This window comes from Pelodiscus sinensis, chromosome 1 (genome assembly GCF_052426305.1).
Source record: "Pelodiscus sinensis isolate ZL-2025 chromosome 1, ASM5242630v1, whole genome shotgun sequence".
Lineage (NCBI taxonomy): Eukaryota > Metazoa > Chordata > Testudines > Trionychidae > Pelodiscus > Pelodiscus sinensis.
The window spans coordinates 17,254,762-17,274,581 of NC_143052.1; the positions used below are offsets into that span (position 1 = coordinate 17,254,762).

At 44.6% G+C, this 19,820-nt stretch overlaps 1 protein-coding gene across 1 annotated transcript in view; it reads left to right on the forward strand.

The window, feature by feature from the left end:
• ELAPOR2 (endosome-lysosome associated apoptosis and autophagy regulator family member 2) overlaps positions 1-19,820 on the forward strand; it is a 153,335-nt gene that overhangs the window by 90,435 nt on the left and 43,080 nt on the right. The window contains exons 5-10 of the mRNA XM_075926150.2: positions 1,989-2,075; positions 4,415-4,520; positions 8,428-8,580; positions 12,818-12,906; positions 16,976-17,156; positions 17,536-17,664. Coding sequence (XP_075782265.2) covers positions 1,989-2,075; positions 4,415-4,520; positions 8,428-8,580; positions 12,818-12,906; positions 16,976-17,156; positions 17,536-17,664 — 745 coding nt within the window. The remainder of the gene's footprint in view (positions 1-1,988; positions 2,076-4,414; positions 4,521-8,427; positions 8,581-12,817; positions 12,907-16,975; positions 17,157-17,535; positions 17,665-19,820) is intronic.

Consider the following 19,820-nt stretch of genomic DNA (forward strand, 5'->3'; position numbering starts at 1 on the left):
AAATTAATAATGATAAGAAGTTTTAGGAGCACAGATCCTATTGATTTTCAGTGGGACTTACAAGTCAGTTAAGGGCTCTGAAAGATTCCATCCTGAGCTATCTTGCTTTGCTTGTCAGTGTTGCATTTGCTGCTGAATGTTGAGAAAGAGGGCAAATGAGGACCTAAAACAGAGAGAGACTGCAGTTCACAATAAGTGTGCTGGAAATTGTCCACCTCCCCCCTTGTGTTCTCTGGCAGATGAGTCATTGCCGTCTGCAAAGCACTGTCACAGTGGTGCTAGGCCTTAATTAATATTTGTACAGTATTCTGAGATGCTGGGTTGAGAGCCTCTCTATTTAAGTGCAAAGCACCACTGCCCTTCGTAAGGGATAAGAAAGGAAGACAAAAATAACTTGAGGCACTTTATTGCTGTGTCTGCTGCTTCAATAAAATCTACTGCACTTTGATAATAGAAAGTGCATACTGTATTATTAAACCTCTTTCACTTTTTATCATAGGTCGTACCTGGTTCATAAGAAGTAAGCAGCAAAATGTGCTTTTACTGCCAGATGCATATAGTAGATTTTCCCTGTGGTTTCTTGACTAATGATTGATTTTTCTCTTATACAAAAGCAAAAATGTTTGAGCGCTAGGTCTAAAAGCTGCTTCCCACTTATTATTTGCTCTTATCAACTTAACACTGATGATTGTTCACTTCTTTAGGTTTGCCATCCCCTCTTTCTATATCAATTAGCAGGCTATCATTTTAAAAGCTGTTAACCAAATAATTGTAACTTGGCAGCTAGATTTTCATCCTGATGCTCTACTGTTTAAGGTTCCATATGTAATAAGGTTTTAAGAATGCACTTTTTCCCCAGAATGCAGGGTTAAGTAAATATTATTCATCTTTCATCAGCACCTGCCTAGAATTTAGGTATAAACTCTATCTGTCTTAAAGATGTATATGGCCCCCAGTACCTAAATACCTTATGATCTTTTCATGTGTTTAAACTCCCACATCCCTATGAGGTAGGGCAGTCCCATTAACATCATTTTAAAGATGGGGAAACCGAGGCACAGAGACACATTGGCCCAGATGCACAAAAGTACACTATTTAGGTCCTAATCCCCATTTTTAAGTGCCTTCTTTTGGGCTCCGCTATCATGCACAAAGTCCCTGCTTAGCTGCCACCCAACCCTGTTGATACTAAACTCATTCAGCACCTATTGCTTTGCAGTAGAAGTTCTCTTAATGTCCTTGTTGGTGCCTCTGGGCACATGCACTGCTGTCCCACTCTAGGTGTCTGGATTCCTGTCTCTCACCTAACCCTTGCGTGAGCCGCAAACCAGGGAAAAATAGGCATTCCTTCCCTCATTCACCTATAGAGCCTGATCTAAAGGTATGCTCAGAGCACCCCTAACTCTACCCAAAATAGCAGCAGCAAGACATGCTTCAGGAGGCTAAGCTACTCTCTGGGGGAGTGGCAGGAGGAGACCTGAGGTTCAAATCCTGCTCTGGCTGAACAGGGGAAAGGATTGGAAAAAGGATGTGCTGCTTCTCTGATTGGTGCTTTCACTGCTTGCCTACCCAGGGATTCTTGCACTTTCTCAGTTAATATTTAATTAATCAGTGTAAGTGGAACAACTTCACTGGGTGAGCTGGAGAGAGACCCACATCAGAATATCCCCGAGTGTGAGCTGACTTGTTAAGTAGGCTCAGACGCCACTTATGTCTACACAAAGCAGAAGCATGAGGAGGAGAATCTCTTTTGTATTTTCAGCTCAGTGGCTAAGGCACTCAGCTGAGAGGTGGCACATCCCTGGTCCAATCCCTTCTCCTCAGGCAGAAGACGGAATTTAGCCCTGTATTTGGAAGCCCTCTCAGAGTGTGGTGGTGATAGAAAACAGAATCACCTTGCCATTGGTCTATAGACATTCTCATGTGGTGCATCCTGCCTCAGCCTGTTAGCCTGGTGTCTCATTGTGGCTACTGTTTTTAATTGACAGATTCAAAATGATCAGTGCAAAGAGATGGACTCCACAGCCGACAAATGGGTGAAATTAACAGACAATGGCGAATGGCGTTTTCATTCCGTAAGTGCTAAGTATCACACCACAGAGCTTCTCTTATGTTCATTTATAATGATTGATTCCTATATGTGAGCAAGGGAGGGCTGCGTCCTGTGAATTCAATGAGAAGAGCACAGCTTTTCTGAGGAGCAAGTGATACACGCTCTAAACGGATGCATGTTCAAAAGGCCAGATCCAAAGCCTGTCTGTCTATGCAGGCCTTCCCACTGACTGCACTGAATCAGGTCCTTTAAGAAGTCAGGCAGATATATGGGAATTCAAATTCCTCGGGGCGCTCCCATTAATCTTGAGCCTTATCTTCCTAAACACTTGCTCATTCACTTGCATGTAGACTATTCCCCGCCAAGTGAATGAGACTGCAGTCCTCTGGTGTTGTATGTGCACATTTGAGGGTAGGTTCTAGCCTTTTAGTTTCAAGTGAATTTCTAGGGGCTAGGCTGCACTGATTTTTCTCAGCAGTTTGTAAACCAGTTGTGACTGGGGTCCCAACAGAGATTGTTCAGTTAGGGCAAACTGCAAAGAAGGGGTCAGACAACCCTCAAAACTGATGGTTATTCTGCTAATTAGATATACCAAGCCAAAACAGCTTCTACAATACCTTATTAGTTGCCCAGAAGCTAAAACCATCCTTCTTTTTAAGCAGCCCAGCTAGGGACTTTCTCCCAGCCAAGTCAAATAGAATGAAAATAGCACGGAAAGTCTTGTTCATCATACAAAAAAGTTCTACCAATCCCAATCGGACAGATTAACCCACCAAATGAATGGATATTTCAGATCTTATCCAAATACACACAGCCAAGTCTTCTTAACGAAACTACAATTTATTGAGAAAGAGAGTTGGTTAAAATATCATTATCCAATTATACATATAGTCATGAATATAGTTCTTAGCAGAGACGGTGAGCTTTAGAGTTGCAAAGTCTTTCAGAATGAGTCTATAGGTTCAATATCTGGGTGTTCCAGAATGAAACTGGAGATTTCAATCTTGTGGCTCAAACTTCCCCTGATGAAGCATGAGAAGAATTAAGATGAAAGGATCAGGTCTCAAGAACCCTTTATGCATTTTCTAGGCAGCCTCTTAACCCAATAGTGTCTTTGAAGTAACTGATTTCCTAAATATCACCATTAATTAGTGACATGGATTCACAGAAGGCAGTTTCCTATCTCACCATTTGCTGGTAATTTGCTATATACTTCAAAGAGAAATCAAAACAGTGATATGGCTACATTTACAGTTAATTTAAATATTAATATCTCCGTTTGATCTGTGAATTAAAATTATACAGTGACAGACAGGAACTCTTTGATTATATTGTTAACTTCTAACAATATATATAGAAACACACAAAAACACAAATCTTATCTACTAATATGTCTCTAAAAGTTGAATTTGGGTCAGTTAGCCTGCTAGTTGTGTAACCCTTTGTGGCCCTGTGTCACAGTTTAGCTGAATTGGTGCAAGCGTTGCACATTCAGCTCCTCTGAAATTGGACCAAAGGTCCGCAGATTGACTCATTGAACCAAATTGGTTTCTTCATAGGTTGTGTTCAGTCATGTAAACTAGCCCTGAGTTTCTTTGTGGTGAACAAATTTCATCAGCCATTAACCCCCAGACTGAGGCTTAGTCTACTCATAAACATTTTTTCTTGCGGTGTTGTACTGCTTTCACTACAGTTTAAATGGCTCACATTTTTAGTGCCCTCAAGCACTAGGTAAGCCCATTGATATCAAACATAGCAGAGATAGGCCGAGGCTGAGCGCTCTTGAAAACCCCAAGTCATAAAAGAGAACTCATGTAAAAGTAGGGCTAGTTCAAATACAGACCCTGTTTTCTTAAAAAGTGAATTGTGTGTCTTTACAAACAATCCCATTGATTATGATCCTAGATCCAGAACAGAGTCCAGAAGTAGAGTTAAAAATGACTGAGCGGATGCACCAGGGGAATGCTTAGCAACTCCTGGAGTGGTGGGCATGTCCAGCTGTTGTTTGGCTGGATGGGGGATGGGAACATGACTCTTCCCTCCCCACCCCACACTCTGCTTCCTATTGGCTCAGGGGGACTTGCAGTGCATCTCGCCAAGGGAGGTGTCAGAGCCAGGTGTCTCCCATAATAGCTGCTTCTGCCCACCATAGAGAGGGCACTGTTGCATCCTTCTTATTGATCTGTGCCTCCTACGGCCCTGGATTTACAGAGCTGTTGCCCAGAAAGTCTGCAAATGCTCCAAAGGTGTGAGGAAAATGAGTCACTGAAATGAGTGACACGCACGAGGGGATAAAAGAACAACTGCAGGCAGAGGGTCGATAGAGAGATGATGTGAAGTATCATACTTTTGTTCTCGCAGGTAGCTTTGAAATCCGGTACAAATATATTATATTGGCGAACAACAGGGATTCTCATGGGATCTAAAGTGGTGAAACCTGTTCTGGTGAAAAACATCACAATTGAAGGTATGGAATACCATACTATTAGCTATTAACTACGTCTATTGTACATTGCAATAATAATTGATGTTTTTTTCTTTTAAGGACAGATACTTTGTTTTGTGAGAAAACATTTGACATCATTGACACAATAAACTCTTCTCTTCTTTCCTTCCTTCTTTCCTTCTGTCTGCCTTATTTAAAGTAATTATTCCATGCATCCTTTTTTTACTCTTCCAAATCTTTAGGACAGTGGTCTCCAACCTATTTAACCACAAGATCACTTTTTCAATTTAAGTGCAATGTAAGATCTACCTCAAACCCAAATACCTTTGCCCCACTTCCTTCCCGCCCCTTCTTTGAGGCCCTGCTCCTCCTCCACCTGTTCTCCGAGGCCCTCCCCCTGCTCACTCCTTTCCTCTTCCTCCCCCATCCTCACTCACTTGCACCAGGCGGGGGTAGGAGGTTGGGATGCAGGTTCTGGTCTTGGGCCAAGGGGTTTGGAGTGTGGAGGGGCTCAGGCTTTAGTCCAGGGTGGGGAACTGGGATCACGGAGAGGCTTCAGGGTGCAAGCTCTGAGAAGGAGTTTGGGTGCAGGGAGACTCACGTCCGAGGCAGGAGTTTGGGTGTAGGAGGAGGTTCAGGGCTGGGATAGGGATACAGGAAGCAGGGTCTGCCTGGGCACCATTTAACTGAGACAGCTTCCGGGTGGTGGAGCAGTGGGGTAAGGGCAGGCTTACTCCTGCCCTGGCCCTGCACCCCTCCTGAAAGCAGCTGGCATGTTCAGCAGTGGCTCCATTGTGCCATGTGCTGACCCTCATCTGTAGGCACTGAGCCCACAGCTTCTACTGGCCATGTTTCCCCATTACTGATCAATGGGAGGTGCAGGAGTGGCGTCTGCAGGCAAAGACAGCATGTGGAGACCCCCCTGCTCTGCCTCTCTCAGGGGCTGCAGGGACATGCCAGCCACTTCCAGGAGCAGCAGTTACCATCGGGATAATGACTCCAGCCACGACTGGTTTGACATTTTAGAACTCACTACTCAAAGAATAAAATTTAAGCATAAGAGAGAAATGAAAATGATGAAATGCACAGACCAGTCAAAAACAAAAAATAGCACACTTTGCAAGCAGTAAAAGGAGTAAAAACAACCCCCCATGTATGTATTGGGTCAAGAGATGAGAGGGAAGGACAGTGGGTGTTTGAGAAAGACAGACACACACACAGTGTGTGAGTGACAGATTTGCATTGCAAAGCTCCCTCCATCCACATCTCTCTGGCTATATCTAGACTGCAAGCTTCTTTCGGAAGAAGCTCTTCTGAAAGACAGCGTCCACACTGCTGAAGTGCATCGAAAAAGTTATCTGCTTTTTTGAAAGAGAACATCCAGACTGAATGGATGCTATCTTGCAAGTAAGCTGTGATTACTATGGGTGGAATGGCCACAAGGGCACCTGTGCTTTTTCCTTTTTCTTCTTGCGAAAGAACTCCCTCTTTCCCGTCCACACATGCCTTTTTCCAAATAGCTCTTTTGGAAAAAGGCTTCTTTCTCGTAGAAAGAGGTTTACCAATGTCGGAAAAACCCCTCTGTTCTTTTGATTTTCTTTCAAAAGAACGTGATTACAGTGTGGACGTAATTGAAGTTTTTTCGGAAAAATGGCCGTTTTTCCAAAAAAACTCTGTAGTGTAAACATACCCTCTGTGTGGAGATAGGATACAGGAGTGGGGGGAGGAGGGACAGCCTGATATCAGCATCCCCCTTTCTCTCTTCCACACCCTGCACAACAAGTAGGAGGCTCCCAAGGGGGCAACTCGAAGGCAGCAGGACGGTGGATGGAAGGGCAACTGAAATGCTAGTGCTTGATATCTTTTTGGCCAAACCAGTCAGGATCACTGTCAGAGGCTCCAGAATCTACCAGTAAATCTCAATCTACTGGTTGGTGACCACTGCTCTAGGAAACTATCCAGGCCAGGCCACTGTTGTCCTGAGAAATACGATGCATGGAATTAATTCGTAAATCCTGACACCTGCTGGGGAAGATTGGAAACTGCAAAAAGAAAAAAACTCCGGCAGTCTCCAACAGCACAGCATAGCAGACCTTTATTACAACTGGGCTTGTCTACACTTGGAAATGTGCCAAAATAACTCTTCCAGAATCAGAGTGAGGACTAACACTGAATAACTGTTACAGAATAATTATTCTAGAATAGTGCATTACATTATAAAACACTCAGGACTTTGGTACACTTGGGAATTTTACTGTAATATTCCAGAATAGCTATGTTGGTAAATGTCCAGGTATAGGTAGGCCCTTGGTTTCTTATAATATAATGCTCATCCATTCAAATTCTTGTTAAAGGGAATGGGAGATTGGCCTGAGTGAGTACTGCAGTGCCAGTGTCTCCGCATACCCCAACTGGCTCAGACTAGCCACAATTGTTTGTGGCTATGTCTACACTGCGGGCTTCTTGCACAAGAACGGCTGTTCTTGCACAAAAACTTGCAGAGCGTCCACACTAGAAGCCTGTTCTCATGCAAGAAAGTTTAGAGTAGATCATCAGAAGAGAGGGCTTTTTACGCAAGAATTCATAGAATCATAGGACTGGAAGGGACCTCGAGAGGTCATCGAGTCCAGCCCCCCGCCCTCAAGGCAGGACCAAGCTCCGTCTACACCATCCCTGACAGATGTCTATCTAATCTGTTCTTAAATATCTCCAGAGAGGGAGATTCCACCACCTCCCTTGGCAATTTATTCCAATATTTGACCACCCTGACAGTTAGGAATTTTTTCCTAATGTCCAATCTAAACCTCCCTTGCTGCACTTTAAGCCCATTACTCCTTGTCCTGTCCTCAGAAACCAAGAGGAACAAATTTTCTCCTTCCTCCTTGTGACACCCTTTTAGATATTTGAAAACCGCTATCATGTCCCCCCTTAATGTTCTTTTTTCCAAACTAAACAAGCCCAGTTCATGAAGCCTGGCTTCATAGGTCATGTTCTCTAAACCTTTAATCATTCTTGTCGCTCTTCTCTGTACCCTTTCCAATTTCTCCACATCTTTCTTGAAATGTGGCGCCCAGAACTGGACACAGTACTCCAGCTGAGGCCTAACTAGCGCAGAGTAGAGCGGCAGAATGACTTCACGAGTTTTGCTTACAACACACCTGTTGATACAACCTAGAATCATATTTGCTTTTTTTGCAACAGCATCACACTGTTGACTCATATTCAACTTGTGGTCCACTATGACCCCTAGATCCCTTTCCGCCGTGCTCCTTCCTAGACAGTCGCTTCCCATCTTGTATGTATGGAACTGATTGTTCCTTCCTAAGTGGAGCACTTTGCATTTCTCTTTATTAAACTTCATCCTGTTTATCTCTGACCATTTCTCTAACTTGCTTAGGTCATTTTGAATTATGTCCCTATCCTCCAAAGAAGTTGCAACCCCACCCAGTTTGGTATCATCTGCAAACTTAATAAGCGTACTCTCTATCCCAATATCTACATCATTGATGAAGATATTGAACAGTACGGGTCCCAAAACAGACCCTTATTATTCCTCTCACCATGAGAAATAATCCTTTTGGTGCAAGAACTCTTGCACAAAAAGGCTAGTGTGGACAGGAACAGGGGTTTCATGTGCAACAAACCCCTATGGCTAAAATGGCCATCAGAGCTTTCTTGCACAAGAGAGCGTCCATGCTGCCATGGACACTCTTGCGCAAAAGCACATCTCTTGCGCAGAAGTACATGGTAGTGTGTATGCGCTCTTGCGCAGGAACTCTTGTGCAAAAAGTTCTTGCACAAGAAGCCTGCAGTGTAGACATAGCCTGTGACTGTTCAGTGGTGTTATACCATTTCGGTTTCCCCCAAAACAACTGAGTATATGCAGTTGCTCTCTATTTTTGTGCCTAACCTGTGCTTTGCTTTACAGGAGTTGCATATACATCTGAATGTTTTCCATGCAAACCTGGTACATTCAGTGATAGACCTGGGTCTTCCAATTGCCAAGTGTGTCCCAGAAATACCTACTCAGAGAAAGGAGCTAAGGAATGCATCAGCTGCAGCGAAGAAACACATTATGCAGGTACAGGGCATGAGCCAAAAAGAATACATGAATACATGAGTCTGCTTCAGTATTATCATCAGCTCTCCATGCCTATGCATACAGAGAAGTTACTTTGTCCACAATTGAGATGTAGTCATAAGAGATTGGGACACAAAACCAAATTAATATGGTGACCATCTGACATTGCAGAGGGAATTTATGCTGGCAATTTATAATGGCTCTCACTGGAATGTGGTCAGAATTTATCATTCTCATGCTCTTAACAGCATGAAATCTACAATGGCCCTGGTTTTAGATTGCCTCTAAATGATGGCATCAGTAGTGTGGTAACCACTGGTTCAGTACTTATTACTGACAGCTCCCCACTGCTTTCTTCCACACTCAAGTTTTTCCTGGAGGTCTCTCATCCAACAGTCACCTGGTTCACCTCTTTTTGTGATGGGAGATTTGACAGAATCCGAGCACATGGTGTATTGGCTGCAGATTGGTCATGTGATAGCCTTTGGGGCTCCTCTGTGTCCCTACCATGGGAGCAACTAGACACTAACAAGTACAATTGACTAAATTCATCCACGACAGAGCTTCATTGGACTTAAGCACAGGGTTAACTGCAGGCACGTGTGTAGTCCCTGTGGGCAGTCCCTATGGGCCTACTCTTGTCCTTGGAGTTAAGCATGTGGTAAGTACTTTTCTTACTCAGGGCCTCAGAGTGGTGCACCCACTGATCAGTCTCCTCCATGACCACTTCAGAGTTGGAGAGGGGAGATTATGCAGCTGGGATTATGTTTTCTGGAGAGTTTGAAGGTGGAGAGAGTAGGCAGGTGTTACTTGTGGTGGAATAAAACTGGTCCAATTATGGATTACTTTTAAGACTTAACCAGAGTTGCCTGAGTCCAGACTGGGACTGGGGGAGGGGGATCTGACTTGAGGCAGTGGAGGGGCATTGGGCTGGGGCTGGGGTGGGGTCATGGAGGCCTCCCAGTGGTGCTCCCCGGGTCTGGCTTGGGGGCAGAAGGGGCAGGGTGGAATGAAGGCCTCCCGCCTGGGGTGGAGTGCAGGTGGCGTGGAGACCTCCCAGTGGTGCTCCTCAGGCCTAGGCCCACAGGTGGAGGGGGGGTGGGGTAGGGTTCAGGTTAGCCCCAGTGGTGCTCCCTGGGCCTGAGAGAGAGGGGGCCTGTGTGGCCATGCAGGGCGACCTGGTGGTACTGAGGAGGGCTGCCTGTGGGTCCTGCGGGGGTGGGGTGGGGCTGGGGCTGAGCTTCCCGGTCCCAGTGGTGTTCGGGGGGGCAGGGACATGAGGCTGCAGCAGTGGGGCTGGCAGGGCTTCCCCCCACTCAGTCCGATGCTGCGGCTGAGTGCCATGGGGAGGGGTTTGGCCTGGGGGGACGCTTTCCTGGGCCAGCAAGATGATGCACCCCACCTCCAGCAGCCCCTCCCTTCCTGGTGTGGCTGCCCCCATTGGCCACTCTGCAGTATAGCTGTCCTTCACCCTCGCTGTCCTCAATGGTGACTGCAATATCTTCTCCCTTCAATCAACTCCCCCCTTTTCCATGTTATGGAAAACAATCAAATTCCAGGCACATTCTGTTTTCCTGCCACAACCAACCCTGGACCTTGCTTTAATATAGGAGTAGAGGAAGCTGCATATCAAATTTGGTCATCCTAGCTGTTACTGTTTAGGAGCTCTTGAATAAATGGACTTGCAGACAGATAGATGGACTCACAGCCAGATGCTTCTAATATATATATATATTTTCTGTGCCAATTTCTGCCTGGGATTCTGGGGTAGAATCAGGCAAGGGGTTTGTCATGTGTATATATGAAGGAAGGGATGTCAGGAAGTCCCCCATTCCAGCCCCTGAGCTGAGGTGGGACCAAATATACCAAAGCCCCATGCTTGTGGGAGCCTTGTGGCAGCTCCCGCAGCCATCCTGTGGATGGGAGAGACTTGGGAGGATTACGGGGTCCTGGCGTGGGACCACAGCAGGATTCAGCCCCTGCTTTCATCATGTGGGCAGCGGGAGCTGAAGCAGCCTGACAGTTGCCAGTCTGCTCCACCCCACCATGTCACCCTCTTGGCCCGCTGTGCTCAGCTTCGCAGCAGCAGGAATCAGAGAGTCCCAGCCCCAAAGTGCTCCTCTCACTGCTGCTGCAGAGAAGCATAAGAACATAAGAACGGCCGTACTGGGTCAGATCAAAGGTCCATCTAGCCCAGTATCCTGTCTACCGACAGTGGCCAGCACCAGGTGCCCCAGAGAGGGTGGACCGAAGACAATGATCAAGCGATTTGTCTCCTGCCATCCCTCTCCAGCCTCTGACAGACAGAGGCCAAGGACACCATTTTATCCCCTGGCTAATAGCCTTTTATGGACCTAACCTCCATGAAATTATCTAGCTTCTCTTTAAACTCTATTATAGTCCTAGCCTTCACAGCCTCCTCTGGCAAGGAGTTCCACAGGTTGACTACACGCTGTGTGAAGAAGAACTTTCTTTTATTCGTTTTAAACCTGCTCCCCATTAATTTCATTTGGTGTCCTCTAGTTCTTCTGTTTAGGGAACTAATAAATAACTTTTCTTTATCAGCCCTCTCCACACCACTCATGATTTTATAGACCTCTATCATATCCCCCCTCAGTCTCCTCTTTTCTAAACTGAAAAGTCCCAGTCGCTTTAACCTCTCCTCATATGGGACCCGTTCCAAACCCCTAATCATTTTAGTTGCCCTTTTCTGAACCCTTTCCAAGGCCAAAATATCTTTTTTGAGGTGAGGAGACCACATCTGTACACAGTATTCAAGATGTGGGCATACCATAGGAGCAGCGGGCCAGGAGAGGGCAGTGGAGGAGGCTGCTGGGTGAGTGGGGATGGGGTGGTGCCTGTTGCTGCCATGCCAGGCCCCCTGTAATCTCCTGGTCTGCATTGCTCAGGGGCAAGGTGGTGGAGGGGAAGCAGAGGAGGGGTAGAGCTTGGAGAAGGGGCAGAGCAGGGGCAGGGTGGGGACTCTGGCAGGTGGGGGTTGCCCCAGGCCTCACACACTCCTTGGGACGATCATGCCCTAGACCATCCCTGACAGGTGTTTGTCTCACCTGTTCTTAAAAATCTTCAATGATGGGGTTTCCACAATCTTCCTTGGAAGTGTGTTCCAGAGATTAACAACCCTGAGAATTAGACAGTTTTCCCCTAATATCTAACCTGAGTCTCCATTGCTACAGATTAATCCCATTTCTCATCATTTTACCTTCAGTGGTCTTGGAGAACAGTCAGTCATCCTCCCCTTTATAACAGTCCTTCACTAGCTGAAGATTGGTGTCTGGTTTCCATCCACCCCAATGCTTTTTTCTCATGGTTAAAGATGCCCGTTATTTTTAACCTTTCCTCACAGGTCAGGTTGTCTAAACTTTGTCTCATTTTTGTTGCTCTTCTCTGGATTCTCCAATTTGTCCATATTTTTCCTTATGTGTGGCACTTGGAACTGAACACAGAACTCCAGCTGCGGCCTCATACGCGTGGGCATATGAGAAATGATAGCGAGCGCGGGGATAGCTAGTATGGAAGAGAAGTCAGATTGTTTGTTTGTTGAATAGACTGTGATAAGTAGCATATTTGGGGCATGTACGCACACAATACTGTGATGCTATCCCACATACTGCCCCTTTGTGCTGTTGCTCTAGCAGGGAAGTGAGCATCTACAGTTCTTTTTCTTATAGGTAAACGTTTTGTATAAAGAACTGATTACCTGCCAGAAAGCTCTGCTATCAGTTTAACTGCTCATGTTAATACGGACACTGATTAGGGAGCTGTGCCTGCTCCCATTGACATTAAGGGGAATTTTGCAATTGACTTCAATGGGAACGCATTCTGGCCCCAGCACAGTGAAATGTTTCAGAAGGGACAGAGAAGTCATTTTTCATTTCTTGCCAGATAAGGACTCGATTACAATGCTTGCATGGCCGATGCAAATTGGGGTTTCACTTTTATCATGGAGAAAAGGGCTTAGGTGCTTGCCTGACTGTACAGATGCCAGCGCAGAGCATCAGACAGTACAATAATGGCTGAGCTTGTCACAAAGGAACACATTAGATTTCAATGGGACTGGAGTGCTTGGTTCTTTTAGGCTCCTTCAAAAATTCCAGTTAATGTAGTTTTGTTCCCGAATTAGCATTTGTCCTGTCTCATCTTGGAGTCTGGCAGGATACCTCCATTTTTGGCCCCTTGGAAATCATTTACCACTCTGTTCCTCCTCTTCTCTTTTCAGATGAAGGATCCAGTCAATGTACAGAGCGTCCTCCTTGTACGAACAAAGACTTTTTCCAGATCCACACACTGTGCGATAGGGAAGGAAAGGTAAGTCAAGTGATCACTCAGTTTCATATTATTCACTAGTTTGTGGAGTCATTTGAGATCCTAATGACCTGAGCACAGGAGAGGGAGCCAGGAATTTCTGAATTCTTATCCTGTGTCAAGTACTGATTCAGTGGCCTCGGGCAAGTCCCTTAACCACACCCTCTATCAACTCATCCATCTGTAAATGCTCGTCACTCTTCGGTTTTTCTAAGATCTCTAGCACCATGGTATGGAAGATCCTAATCTTGTAAACACTTGCATGTGTGATCAGTCTGACTAGGTCATTAGGATGACTCATGAGTGTATGTGTTTGCAGCATCAGGGCTTTGATGGAAATGACACATATGTGCCTCACTGGAGCATCTTGAGGATTCATTCACTAGGATTAGACCTGGGATGGCCAACCAGTTAGAGACTAAGAGCCAAAATAACTGTGGATAGAGCACAAAGAGCTATCTCTCTCTCTCTCTCTCTCTCTCATATATATCACACCACACAAAATGTAGTGATAAAAATAAGTAATAACAATTACAGGACATTTCAGACAAAAACCAATAAAAAAGTCTCTAGTCATTTAAAAAATTCATAGCCAGTCCATAGATCTTCAGAGAACTTGACAAGGAACAAATATCAAATAAAAAAAAATGCTTTGAAAATACAGTAATATTCTCACTCTAAAAATAAGCATCCCCACCATATATTTTAAATGTCACACTATTGCCCTATTATGGCCTGTGAGTTTTTTTAAATTAAACTGAACTGAGAAGTAAATTAGCACAATTTGAAGTGCCTGTTTCACTCCAGCTTGTTGATCTCTGGTATGGTTTCCTAGTTTTTTTTTTTTTTTTTTTTTTATGAAGATTATGGCTTTTTTATAGTTCTAAAAATTCAGGTCTGTCCCAGACTGCAAATATGACAGGTTCAAAAACAATAAAGGAGAGACTCATCTCAGAATAATTGCTTCATCCTGGCAAACAATTGCCTTTGAATTTTCCTTAAAGAAACACAGTGTAAACCAGGTAGATGTTGATTCTTTTTTTTGCTTTGGAATTGAAATATGACATCTACGTTGGCTGCCTTATTCTGCATCCATGAAGATTTTGAGTTTAAGGTGCTGTAACCCAATGCACACAGCCCTCCCCAAGAGCCAGGTACCCCCAGCCTCCCTGCTCTAACCCAATGCCTGGGTCTCACCAGAGCTGCTGCAGCCATGCACTTCTCCCTCCAGGCGCTGGGGTATGTGCGCAGAGCGGCCGTGAGCAGTCACGGGCGTGTGGCTCCAAACAAGCAAGAGCAGCATTTCTTTGAGCAAAGGGCTGCATGTGGCTTGAGAGCCGCAGGTTGGCCACCCCTGGACTAGACAGTGTAAACCAAGGGCGGCCAGATTTATTAGAGAATGAGCTGCATTTGGAATGTGCCGGTTTTGTGGCTCTACTCTCGTTCCCCTCCCCCGTAGTCTCATGGGAACTCCTTGGCCAAAGCTCTGTGGGACTGTAGATTGGATTTAGAGGTTGAAGCAGCTGTTCCTTACAGCACTTCCCACCATAGCTCCTGTATGGTCTGGGAGTTGATCCTTCAGAACTACATTGCCAAACCCTAGATGCTTTGACTCCAAGTGAGTCTCACCCACCTTAGATCTGAGAAGAGGGGGAGGGGAACAAGGGTAGCAAGGTATCTGCCTCAGCAAGTCATCAAAATCTATTTAATTGATACCCAGCTGGAGCTACACCTGCTAAAAAGATGGAGCCTTTCAGCTTACGGTTGGCTGCTGATTATTCCTCTCTTTGTAGTGTCACCTGCTTTAGCAAAAGTCCTATTGGAACATTCAGTTTCAGAACCTGGCAGCATGCGTAACCTTGACTCATCACACACACGCTTCAAGCCGCATGATACTCTGCAACCTCTTTCTAATGACTCGGCAAATTAATCACCTTTACCACTGCACCCCACGGTAGCAGGCTGTAATTGCAGTCTCTGGCAGCTTTTGCTATCATTGATCTGTGAAATTCAAGTCCCTTCTCAAGACTTACTTGCTTTGATTAGCCTACCAACGCTGAGATCCAGTCCACCACTTCTGCCCTCTTGGGCTATGTCTAGACAGTGGCACTATTTCAAGATCCTGGAAATATCCCAAAATAGCAATTCTGTGTCTTTAAACACCCCCGTTATTTCAAAATATATTTCAAAATGACAGGTATACTATTCCGGCATCCCTGTAATCCTTGTTCCATGATGGTTAAGGGACTTGTTGGAATAGCACTTTATTTTGAAATTACCTCCAAATAAGCTATGCAATTTGCATAATGCAAATTGCATAGCTTATTTTGAGATAAGGGTACTGTGTAGATACACCTTTCGTGACCTTTTTCTAAAACTACTATCAAATGAACTCATCACAACTATATTTCAGAGTATAGAGCAATATAAACATGTCATTATCTATATGAAATTTTATATTGTATTGACTTTTTGGTATTTCTTTTTATGTAGCCTGTTTTAAAACTCGGCAAATATCTAGATGAGTAGATGTACCCCTTGGAAGACTTCTGCATGCCCCCAAGAGTATGCATACCCTTGGTTGAGAAGTAATGCCCTATGGGACTGTTCCAAAGCCTATTGAAGTTAATGGAAGTCTGCCCTTCAGTGGTGCTCTGGAGATCTGAGTTCTATTCTTGGATCTGCTAGTGGCTTGCTTCATGACCTTGGACAAATCATTTTGCCTTGGTTTCCCCATTAACAAAATGGGGCTAATGATACATTTTGATATCTACAGATGGAAAACACTATATGCGAGCTAGTAGTAGTAGTAGTAATGTTTTATTTTAATGGCATGCACACCTGCTACAGATAGAACTATATGCTGGCAAGGCCATGTCAACTGCACTGCAGCTTAGAACACTAAAAGGGCTGCATATTTACCTTGGATTTTCCCTGTCACTACGTGGCAGTTGTCTTCTATTGTGGCAGTTGTCTCCAGAAAGGCAAAGAGAGACATACATGCTGTCAGTGGCTTACCATTAAAAACATTGTCAAATTGGATCCTATGTATATTTTTCCACTTTGGAACATAGCTGGTTTTCTGATATTAAGTTATTAAATCATTATGGGACTAATCCAATGCCTAATCCATTAATTTTCAAACTGTGGGGCACCCATCCCGCCTTCTTGGGGCAGCCACAAAAAGGTTAATGGGTCGGGGTGGCAAAGACTTGACCATGTAAGAATTTTTTCTGTTTCTTTAGTAATGAGGATACGTCTCATTACCTGAGTCTCCTGCTTCAACTCCAGCCAGGCTGGAAGAACTAAAAGGAAAAAAGCAGCAGAGGAAGAGGAGAGATCAGGAAGAGAGGGAGGGAAAAGAAATGGTGAGAAGGGGAATGAGAAAAGAACAACTTAGGAAGAAAGGAAAACTTAAGTTAAAAAAAAAAAAAAAAAAAAAAAAAGCCGACCGCAACAACTAATCTAAAATTAGGGCTCTGTTGGCCAAAGCATCTGGGAACCCCAAACCCTAGCCCAGCTCAGAGAGGCAAGTGGGACTTGCTGTCACATCTATTGGGGTGAGTCTAGGGGTGCTGGCTATCCTTTCCAGCCATCCCAAGGCTATGCTCTTCTAGTGACCATATGGGAACTTCTGAGAAGAGTCCAAGGGGACCACTGCTCTCATTCTCATAATGAGTAACCATCCAGCTCGGACTCACGTCTCTCCACCCTTTTTAGGCTACGACTGCCACGAATTGCAATCAGTAGTCCTGTCTGCTCTCCCATCATGGCTCTGAGAGCACAACTTTATCTCTTGCATTCCCCGGGATCAGCCTGAGCTCTACTATGGCACTCCTGTAGTAAGACTCTTAACAGCAGATTAATTCCCAGTCTGAATAACAGTCTCCTCCCATGACTACCTTGTATTCACTTAACATGTGAGTCCAAAATGTTCTGATTGGTTCTCATTTTTCATGTCTGTGCCCCACCAAAAACACTCGGCTCCTTCAGATGAATGTTAATTATGAGCTTTGTTTGAATCCTAATACTGCTTCATGTAACATGTGACTCTCATACTTTTCCATTTCAGACTCAGATAATGTACAAATGGATAGAGCCTAAAATCTGCAGAGAGGATTTTCCTGATGCATTGAAACTGCCTCCTTCTGGAGAGAAGAAGGATTGTCCGCCATGCAACCCTGGGTTTTACAACAACGGATCATCTTCCTGTGCTCCTTGCCCTCAGGGCATGTATTCAGATGGAAAACAGGGTATGAGAACATGCCTTTTCAGTAACTCATGGCAGTCAGTCACCCACAGACTTTGCTTGTTTTTCTGGGGGCTGTCATGTGTTTGTGTGTTGCCTACATTTTTTTCACATGTCCCTGTAAGTCAGTGTTCTGGTCCATAAAATAACTATTGGTTAAATGAGACTGGAGCAGGATTTGGGAGGGAGGGAGAGATGAAGAACTGAAGTGTTCCAGTTAATCCCCAAAATGCTTTGTTTTAATTATTTGCTGCCGTTATTTAACATGATGACTCCTGGATATGTCTGTTGGCTGGTATGAACATATTAAAAGTCTTAAAGCGCTGTGTTAGATATTCACTTACTGCGTGTCATTTTCTTGTCTTGCCTTTCTCTTCCTGTAGAATGTAAGCCCTGCCCTGCTGGGACTGAACCGGCTCTTGGCTTTGAATATAAATGGTGGAATGTTCTGCCGGCCAATATGAAGACTTCTTGTTTCAATGTTGGCAATTCACGGTGTGATGGAATGAATGGTAAGCCAGCCTTTCTCTCTCATTACTTGCCTGCCTTTCATGGATGCTGCTCACCACATTTGAATGTCTATCCTAGGGAATATATTTGCTTTATGCAGTTCATCCCAACTTGCAGCTTTTCTTCCTTTCACTGTGCAAGGATTAGATAACTCTACCAGATGTAAAGCTTGCTGAATAACAGAAAAGAAGAAATACACATCTGCAACTAGTGTAACCTTTTTGGCTCCATTGACTTCCCTGGAGCTACACCAATTTATACCAGATGAAGATCTGGCTCATAGTACACTGTTAGGCATCTAGAAGTCTATCTTAGAAAAAACAATCTGTCGTCTGAGTTCTCTTTTGGTTCTCTCCATGTGTGCCTTCCCTAATGCCTCATGATCACTATAAAAAACCTACAACATACAATCTAATAGAACCTTAAAGACTAACAAAACATGTAAATCTATATATTTTGTTAGTCTTTAAGGTGCTACCAGACTATTTGTTGTTTTTTAAGTTTTCCTGTTACAGACTAACTTGGCTCCTCCTCTGAAGCTTTTGAACATGATCACTATGATGTTCAAGGACATTTTATTATCATTTTTGAAAACAAACCAAGTTTTCAATCTTTGTGTCAAGCCAATCTAATGCCCTACATGTGCACTGAGATGGCAGCAGAGAGATGTCACAGAATACCTTGAAAATATTCCTGTTAAAAAATTTCCCAGTCCATCCTTCTGCTAGTGCTGTGAAGAATTTTTCCTGTTCTGTTCTGTGTAAGACCCTGGTGAACAATTGCTTTCTATTTTACACTGTCAGACTTCTAGGATGATGTAAGTCAGGCCTTGAGTCAGCAAAGCACAGAAAGAAGCACATGCTTAACTTAAAAAAAAGGTCGCGGAGGGGGGGAAAAGCATTGGGGGGGAGTTATTGAGAAAAAAGGGTCAGGGGAAAGTTATTGAGGAAAAAAAAAAGTCACCTGCCCCTTTAAGGGCTGCCATTTTGAATTCTGTTGTTCTCCACGGCACACTGATATGCCGTGGAACACAGTTTAAGAAACACTGATCTAGATAGATCTTTTGTATTACAGTTCATAGAATTTCATTTGGTTTGCTAAATCATGACTTTAGACTGATATTTACATCTTAAATTGACAATAGCTAACTTCCAGAAATTGCAGGAGGATGATAGACATTAGCTTTCACCACTCAAAAAAAGAGATCTTGGAATCAACATGGATTGTTCTCTGAAAACATCTGCTCAATCTGCAGTGGCAATCAACAAACCAAATGAATATTAGGAACCAGTAAGAAAGGGATATAGACAGAAAATACCATAATCTACACCCTTCCACACCATGAAATTTGAATGCATTTTTGGTTACTCCAGTTCCAAGACAATAGACAGTAGAACCTCAGAGTTAAAACACCAGAGTTATGAACTGACCGGTCAACCAAACACCACATTTGGAATCGGAAGTACGCAATCAGGTAGCAATCCAGTACTGTGTTAAACATGACCTACTAAATATCTAAGAGAAAGATAAAAGAAAGAGTTGACAAGGTAAAGAAACCGCTTCACTGCTTGTTTAAATTAAGATGGTTAAAAGCGGCAATTTTCTTCTGATAGTAAAGTTTCAAAGCTGCATTAAGTCATTGTTCAGATAGTAGGCAGTGGGTGAAGTTGCTGCTTGAGGAGTCAAACTGCTCCCCTGCCAGTGGCCCCATCCAAACTCCACACCTGCACCATTCCAGACCTGCCCCACTCTGCCCACGCCCTGCCCTCTTCCCCACTGTCTCCCTTTGTTCTTCCCTTCCTCTCCCCGCTCAGTCCCTCCCAGCCAAATCCTTGAATGCAAATGTAATACAGTAAACTTCCGATAATCCGGCACCTTTAGGACCCAGGGGGTGCCGGATTATCAGATATGCCGGACTATAGGAAGGGGGGGCTATGAAGAGTCTGGGGTGGAGTGGGGGGGGAGGATGCGCCCCTCAGCGCTGCGGGACCAACCCGGCAGCACCCCAACTGCTCTGCCCCAGGCGTCCCCAAGTCAGCCGCTGACTACAGGAAGCCTGGGGCAGAGCGTGCTGTGCCCCGGGCTTCCCGGAGTCAGCCACTGGTCAGTTTCAGCAGCGGCTGAATCGGAGAAGCTGGGGGCAGAGCAGCTCTAATTG